Source organism: Lineus longissimus, chromosome 18 (assembly GCF_910592395.1).
Source record: "Lineus longissimus chromosome 18, tnLinLong1.2, whole genome shotgun sequence".
NCBI lineage: Eukaryota > Metazoa > Nemertea > Pilidiophora > Heteronemertea > Lineidae > Lineus > Lineus longissimus.
In genome coordinates, this window is record NC_088325.1 from 8,371,940 (window position 1) to 8,380,714 (window position 8,775).

At 45.2% G+C, this 8,775-nt stretch overlaps 1 protein-coding gene across 1 annotated transcript; it reads right to left on the reverse strand.

The window, feature by feature from the left end:
- LOC135502215 (protein FAM221A-like) lies at positions 1-765 on the reverse strand. The gene is made up of 3 exons (XM_064794871.1): positions 718-765; positions 356-453; positions 1-220 (listed from the first exon to the last, which is right to left on the reverse strand). Exons 1-3 carry the CDS (start codon positions 763-765, stop codon positions 1-3), a joined length of 366 nt encoding a protein of 121 aa, XP_064650941.1.
- Positions 766-8,775: the final 8,010 nt, after the last annotated feature.

The window sequence follows — 8,775 nt, forward strand, 5'->3', positions numbered from 1 at the left end:
TTATGAAATTGAAGACTTGTTCAACTTACACTTCTTGCACTTCATGAGATTCGTCTCCGAATGTTCGTCCGGGTAATGTTTACAGCCGCACCTGATTGGTTGAGAGCCATTCAGCGGGACGTAGCTGTACGAGTTACAGCGGCAGCCACGGACTTTGCACGGCTGAAGGATGGGGCGGGCCTCCGGGATTGTTTCAAAGTCTGTTTTGTGTTGCTTACATCTGGAAGAGAAGGTTACACTTCTGTCATTTTGTTAAAATTGGCATCCTGGACTTTTCGGGCTATCTGGGAGTGGCGCAGTAGATAAGACTGTTACGTCTGAGGTCAGCAGTTTGATTCTAAGTCAGACTACAAACCTGTGAGTACAGAAGCATGGCGTCGCTGGGCCAACCAGCTTGCAGTTGATACCAGTCGGCGGAGAATACCAGCTGACATACAGGCGGTTCTTTAGACGCTGAAATTATAACATCCAAATAAAAATATGTTGTGATATAGAATTTGACTTCGAGCAGATAAATTTTGCTTCCTTAAGGCCAGCGCTGAACTGGAACGAAAGGTTGGCAGTCCGACAGATTGACTGCTGTAAACTGAGAATCTGAGATACTGTTAACTGGGTAATGTTCAAAACATTAAACTTGCTAATACATGTTTTTCTTTTTATTGTTTACATAGAGTTCTTAGATGATATAAATGAAAACCAGCCGAGTTCTATGCCTACCATTGGCAGAACTCTTCTCTGGTAATCTTCAAAGTCCTCAGGTGACATCATGACACCCCCATCATCATCGCCAACAATTTTGAAAAGATTCAAAACGTATGTGATTGGAATGATACGGAAGTTAAAAGAAAACATCCAGCAAACAAGTGATTTTTAATCCCTGTGACCTGTGATTTTAGTAAATCGTCACAATCTGGATGAGTGTTTGTGTGGCTCACTTGGAGACAGTAGTCACAATCTGGATGAGTGTTTGTGTGTCTCACTTGGAGACAGTCAGAGTCTGGATGCGTGTTTGAGTGTCACACTTGGAGACAGTCAGAGTCTGGATGCGTGTTTGAGTGTCACACTTGGAGACAGTCAGAGTCTGGATGCGTGTTTGAGTGTCGCACTTGGAGACAGTCAGAGTCTGGATGCGTGTTTGAGTGTCACACTTGGAGACAGTCAGAGTCTGGATGAGTGTTTGTGTGTCTCACTTGGAGACAGTCAGAGTCTGGATGCGTGTTTGAGTGTCACACTTGGAGACAGTCAGAGTCTGGATGCGTGTTTGAGTGTCACACTTGGAGACAGTCAGAGTCTGGATGCGTGTTTGAGTGTCACACTTGGAGACAGTCAGAGTCTGGATGCGTGTTTGAGTGTCACACTTGGAGACAGTCAGAGTCTGGATGCGTGTTTGAGTGTCACACTTGGAGACAGTCAGAGTCTGGATGCGTGTTTGAGTGTCACACTTGGAGACAGTCAGAGTCTGGATGAGTGTTTGTGTGTCTCACTTGGAGACAGTCAGAGTCTGGATGCGTGTTTGAGTGTCACACTTGGAGACAGTCAGAGTCTGGATGCGTGTTTGAGTGTCACACTTGGAGACAGTCACAATCTAGACCAGTGTCTGTGTGTTTCACTTGGAGACAGTCACAATCTGGACGAGGGTTGCTGGTGTCTCCCTTGGACTGGAGACATTCACAATCTTGGATAAGTGTTTTGTTTGTTTCACTGGGAGACAGTCACAGTATTGAACTCGCTCCTTTGAACATATAATTTAGTGGCATTTTTGATGACACACCCTGTAGGCCTATTATCCACTCAGATCCAGATGATTTTTTTCGGCATGATAAGTTGTCATTTGATAGCGATATTACACTCCTGGCGATGAAAGTTGGTCGGCGATGGCTCTCGTCGCGACCGATCACTTTGGTTATACAGAGTCGAGATGACCGATGGACACACTGAGACCGCAATTTCGAGATTTTGCGATGATAAGTTGTCATTCGACTAGCGATATTACACTACTGGCGATGAAAACCGGTCAGCGATGGCGCTCGTCGCGACTGTACGAGCTCCTTTTGGTTATACAGAGTTGAGATGACCGACTGGAAAAAGTAGGACCACAATTTCCAGATTCTGCGACGAGAAGTTGTCATTCGACTGGCAATATAAGACTACTGGCGATGATTGTCTGTCGGTGATGGCCCTTGTCACAACTGATCTCACACAGTTTGGTTATACGGAGTCGAAATACCGATTGGACAAACTGAGACCACAGTTTCGAGATTCTTCGATGATCAGTTATCATTCGACTAGCAATATTAGAATACTGGCGATGAAAGTCGGTCGATGATGGTGCTCGTCGCGACCTGTCACGCTCATTTTGGTTATACAGAGTAAAGATGACCCATTGGACAAACTGAGACCGCAATTTCGAGATTCTGCGATGATAAGTTGTCATTCGACTGGCGATATAAGACTACTGGCGATGGCGATGGTGCACATCGGAACCGATCACTGTCATGTTGGTTATACAGGGTAGTGATGACCAATTGGAAAAAGTGAGGCTGCAATTTCAAGATCCTGCGGCAATAAGTTGTCATTCGAATAGCATTATAAGACTACTGGCGAGGCAAGTCGGTCGGCGATGGCGCTCGTCACGACTGATCACGCTTGTTTTTGGTTATACAGAGTTTAGATGCCCGATTTGGAAAAACTGAGACCTCAATTTCGAGATTCTACGACGATAAGTTGTCACTGGACTAGCGATATTAGACTACCGATTGCGCTCGTCACAACCGGTCACCATAATTTTGGTTAGCGATGACCATTTGGAGAAACTGTCGTCGTCGTAGTCGTCGTCGTCGTCGTCATCGTCTTCGTCATTGTCATCGTAATAGTCATCGTCATGATCCTCGTCATTATCATCATCATTGTGATCGTCATTGTCATCGTCATCATCATCGTCATCATCGTTATCGTCATCGTCATCATCATCATTATGCGCCGCCACCGCCGCCATGATCATCATCATCATCATCATCATCATCATCGTCAACGTCATCGTCATCATCATGATCATCGTCATCGTCATCATCATGGTCATCGTGAACTCTGTATAACCAAAAGGAGCTTGAACAGTCGCGACGATCGCCATCGCCGACCGACTTTCATTGCCAGTAGTGTCATACCGCTATCGAATGACAACTTATCATCGCAGAATATCGAAATTGTGGTCTCAGTTTGTCCAATCGGTCATCTCGACTCTATAACCAAAATGAGCGTGGTCGGTCGTGACGAGTGCCATCGCCGACCGACTTTCATCGCCAGTAGTGTAATATCGCTATCGAATGACAACTTATCATCGCAGAATCTCGAAATTGCGGTCTCAGTTTGTCCATCGGTCATCTCGACTCTGCATAAACAAAATGAGCGTGATCGGTAGCGACAAGCCACATCGCCGACCGACTTTCTTTGCCAGTAGTGTAATATCGCTATCGAATGACCACTTATCATCGCAGAATCTCGAAATTGCGGTCTCAGTTTGTCCAATCCGTCATCTCGACTCTGTATAACCAAAATGAACGTGATCGGTCGCGACGAGCAACATCGCCGACTGACAATCATCGCCAGTAGTCAAAAATCGCTATTCGAATACTAACTGATCATCGAAGAATCTCGAAATTGCAGTCTCAGTTTGTCCAATCGGTCATCACAACTCTGTATAACCAAAATGAGCGTGATCAGTCGTGACAAGTGCCATCGCCGACCGACTTTCATCGCCAGTATTCTAATATTGCTAGTCGAATGATAACTGATCATCGAAGAATCTCAAAATTGCGGTCTCAGTTTGTCCAATCGGTCATATCGACTCCGTATAACCAAAATGTGTGAGATCAGTTGTTACAAAGGCTATCACCGACAGACAATCATCGCCAGTAGTCTAATATTCCTAGTCGAATGACAGCTTCTCATCACAGAATCTCGAAATAGCGGTCTAAGTTTGTCCATCGGTCTTCTCGACTCTATATTACCAAAAGGAGCTCGAACAGTTGCGACGATCGCCATCGCCGACCAACTTTTATCGTCAGTAGTGTAATATCGTTATCGTATGACAACTTATCATCGCAGAATCTCGAAATTGCGGTCTCAGATGGTCAAATCGGTCATCTCGACTCTGTATAACCAAAATGAACGTGATCGGTCACGACGAGCGCTATCGCCGACCGACCATCATTGCCAATAGTCTTATGTCGTTAGTTGAGTGCCAACTTATCATCGCAGAATCTCGAAATTACGGTCTCAGATTGTCAAATCGGTCATCTCCATTCTGTATAACCAATAAGAGCGTGATCGGTCGCGAGGAGAGCCATCGCCGACCGACTTTCATCGCCAGTAGTGTAATATTGCTAGTCGAATGACAACTAATCATCTCAGAATCTCGAAATTGCGGTCTCAGTTTGTCCAATTGAGCATTTCGACTCTGTGTAACCAAAATGAGCGTGATTGGATGCGACGAGTGCCATCGCCGACCAACTTTCATCGCCAGTAGTGTAATATCGCTATCGAATAACAACTTATCATCGCAGAATCTCGAAATTGCAGTCTCAGTTTGTCCAATCGGTCATCTCGACTCCGTATAACCAAAATGTGTGAGATCAGTTGTGACAAGGACCATCACCGACAGACAATCATCGCCAGTAGTCTAATATATTCCTAGTCGAATGACAACTTCTTGTCGTAGAATCTTGAAATTACAGTCTCTGTTTTTCCAGTCGATCATCTCAACTCTGTATAACCAAAAGGAGCTCGAACAGTCGCGACGATCGCCATCGCCGACCAACTTTCATCGCCAGTAGTGTAATATTGCTCTTTATAACCAACAGGAGCTCGAACAGTCGCGACGATCGCCATAACCGACCGACTTTCTGCGCCAGTAGTGTAATATTGCTAGTCGAATGACAACTAATCATCGTAGAATCCCGAAATTGTGGTCTCAGTTTGTCCAATCGGGAATCTTGAGTCTGAATAACCACAATTAGCGTGATCGGTCGCGACGAGCACCATCGCCGACCGACCATCATCACCAGTAGTCTTATATCGTTAATTGAATGACAACTTCTCGTCACAGACTCTCGAAATTGCGGTCTCAGTTTGTCCAATTGGTCATCTCGACTCTGTATAACCAAAATGAATGTGATCGTTCGCGACAGGGCCATCACCGACCAACTATCATGGCCAGTAGTCAAAAATCGCTACTCAAATGCTAACTGATCATAGAAGAATCTCAAATTGCAGTCTCAGTTTGTCTAATCGGTCATCACACCTCTGTATAACCAAAATGAGCGTGATCAGTCGTGACAAGGGCAATCACCGACCAACTATCATGGCCAGTAGTCAAAAATCGCTAGTCAAATGATAACTGATCATCGAGGAATCTCGAAATGGCGGTCTCAGTTTGTCCACTCGGTCATCTCGACTCCGTATAACCGAAATGTGTGAGATCAGTTGTGACAAAGGCCATCACCGACAGACAATCATCGCCAGTAGTCTAAAATTCCTAGTCGTATGACAACTTCTTGTCGTAGAATCTCGAAAAAGCGGTCTAACTATGTCCATCGGTCATCTCGACTCTGTAGTACCAAAAGGAGCTCGAACAGTTGCGACGATCGCCATCGCCGACCAACTTTCATCGTCAGTAGTGTAATATCGCTATCGAATGACAACTAATCATCGCAGTATCTCGAAATTGCGGTCTCAGTTTGTCCAATTGGGCATCTCGACAAAATGGTGGTCTCAGTTTGTCCAATCGGTCATCTCGACTCTGTATTACGAAAATGAGCAAAGTGAGCGTGATTGGTCGCGACGAGCGCCATCGCCGACCGACTTTCATCGCCAGTAGCGTAATATTGCTTCTGTAATGACAACTAATCATCGCAGAATCTTAAAATTGCGGTCTCAGGTTGTCCAATCGAGCATCTTGACTCTGCATAACCAAAATGAGCATGATTGGTCACGACGAGCGCCATCGCCGACCTACTTTCATCGCCAGTAGTGTAATATCGCTATCGAATGACAACTTATCATCGAAGAATATCGAAATTGTGGTCTCAATTTGTCCAATCGGTCATCTCGACTCTTTATAATCAAAATGAGCGTGATTGGACACGATGAGCGCCATCGCCGACCGACTTTCATCGCCAGTAGTGTAATATCGCTAGTCTAATGACAAGTAATCATCTCAGTATCTGGAAATTGCGGTCTCAGTTTGACCAGAGGTCATCTCGACTCTGTATAACCAAAATGAATGTGATCGGTCGCGACGAACGCCATCGCCGACCGACTATCATCGCCAGAATCTCGAAATTGCTGTCTTAGTTTGATCATAGATCATCTCGACTCTGCATAACCAAAGTGAGCGTGATCACTCGAGACGAGCGTCATCACCGACCTACTTTCATCGCCAGTAGTGTAATATCGCTATCGAATGACAACTTATCATCGCAGAATATCGAAATTGCGGTCTCTGTTTGACCATAGGTCATTTCGACACTGCACAACCAATGTGAGCGTGATTGGACATGACAGGCGCCATCGCTGAACGATTTTCAGCGCCTATAGTGTAATATTGCAAGTCTAATGGCAAGTAATCATCGCAGAATCTTGAAATTGCTGTCTCAGACTGTCAAATCGGTCATGTCGACTCTGTATAACCAAAATGAGCGTGATCGGTCGCGACGAGCGCTATCGCCGACCGACTTTCATCGCCAGTAGCGTAATATTGCTAGTCTAATGACAACTAATCATCGCAGAATCTCTAAATTGCGGTCTCAGTTTGTCCAATCGAGCATCTCGACTATGTATAACCAAAATGAGCGTGATTGGACGCAACGAGCGCCATCGCCGACCGACTTTCATCGCCAGTAGCGTAATATTGCTTGTCTAATGACAACTAATCATCGCAGAATCTCAAAATTGCGGTCTCAGTTTGTCCAATCGAGCATCTCGACTATGTATAACCAAAATGAGCGTGATCGGTCACAACGAGCGCTATCGCCGACCGACTTTCATCGCCTGTAGTTTAATATCGCTATCGTATGACAACTTATCATCGTAGAATCTCAAAATTACGATCGCAGATTGTCAAATTGGTCATCTCGACTCTGTATAACCAAAATGAGCGTGATCGGTCGTGACCAGTGCTATTGCCGACCGACCATCATTGCCAGTAGTCTTATATCGTTAGTCGAGTGACAACTTATCATCGCAGAATCTCGAAATTGCGGTCTCTGTTTGACCATAGGTCATTTCGACACTGCACAACCAATGTGAGCGTGATTGGACGAGACGAGCGCCATCCCTACCGACTTTCTTCGCCAGTAGTGTAATATTGCTAGTGTAATGACAACTAATCGTCGCAGAATCTCAAAATTGCGATCTCAGTTTGACTATAGGTCAAGTCGACTCTGCATAACCAAAGTGAGCGTGATCGGTCACGACGAGCGCCAACGCCGAACGACTTTCATCGCCTGTAGTGTAATATTGCTAGTCTAATGACAAGTAATCATCGCAGAATCTTGAATTTGCTGTCTCAGACTGTCAAATTGGTCATGTCGACTCTGTATAACCAAAATGAGCGTGATCGGTCGCGACGAGCGCTATCACCGACCGACTTTCATCGCCAGTAGCGTAATATTGCTAGTCTAATGACAACTAATCATCGCAGAATCTTGAATTTGCTGTCTCAGACTGTCAAATTGGTCATGTCGACTCTGTATAACCAAAATGTGCGTGATTGGACACGACGAGCGCCATTGCCGACCGACTTTCATCGCGAGTTGTGTAATATCGCTGTCGAATGACAACTTATCATCGAAGAATATCGAAATTGTGGTCTCAATTTGTCCAATCGATCATCTCGACTCTGTAGAACCAAGATGAGCGTGATTGGACGTGCCAAGCGCCATCGCCGACCGACTTTCATCGCCAGTAGTGTAATATCGCTAGTCTAATGACAAGTAATCATCGCAGAATCTCGAAATTGCGGTCTCAGTTTGACCATAGGTCATCTCGACTCTGCATAACCAATGTGAGCGTAATTGGACGCGACGAGCGCCATTGCCGACCGACTTTCATCGCCAGTAGTGTAATATTGCTAGTCTTATGACAAGTAATCATCGTAGAATCTCGAAATTGCGGTCTCAGATTGTCAAATCGGTCATCTCGACTCTATATAACCAAATTGAGCGTGATCGGTCGCGACGAACGCTATCGCCAACCGACTTTTATCGCCAGTAATGTAATATTGCTATCAAATGACAACTTATCATCGCAGAATATCGAAATTGTGGTCTCAGTTTGTCCAATCGGTCATCTCGACTCTGCATAACCAAAATGAGCGTGATCAGTCGCGACGAGCGCCATCGCCGACCGACTTTCATCGCCAGTAGTGTAATATCGCTATTGAATGATAACTAGTCATAGCAGAATCTCGAAATTGCGGTCTCTGTTTGACCATAGGTCATTTCCACTCTGCATAACAAATGTGAGCGTGATTGGACGCGACGAGCGCCATCGCCGACCGACTTTCATCGCCAGTAGCGTAATATTACTAGTCTAATGACAACTTATCATCGCAGAATATTGAAATTGTGGTCTCAGTTTGTCCAATCGGTCATCTCGTCTCTGTATAACCAAAATGAGCGTGATCAGTCGCGACGAGCGCCATCGCCAACCGACTTTCATCGCCAGTAGTGTATTATCGCTATTGAACGACAACTTATCATCGAAGAATATCGAAAT

Bases quoted from the DNA above. Each gene is read 5' to 3' on its own strand.
- LOC135502215 (XM_064794871.1), bottom strand. From the start codon at position 765: ATGTCACCTGAGGACTTTGAAGATTACCAGAGAAGAGTTCTGCCAATG. The intron at 454-717 runs GTAGGCATAGAA...TTATAATTTCAG, and splicing joins AGAGAAGAGTTCTGCCAATG to CGTCTAAAGAACCGCCTGTA. The intron at 221-355 runs GTTTGTAGTCTG...CTTCTCTTCCAG, and splicing joins CCATGCTTCTGTACTCACAG to ATGTAAGCAACACAAAACAG.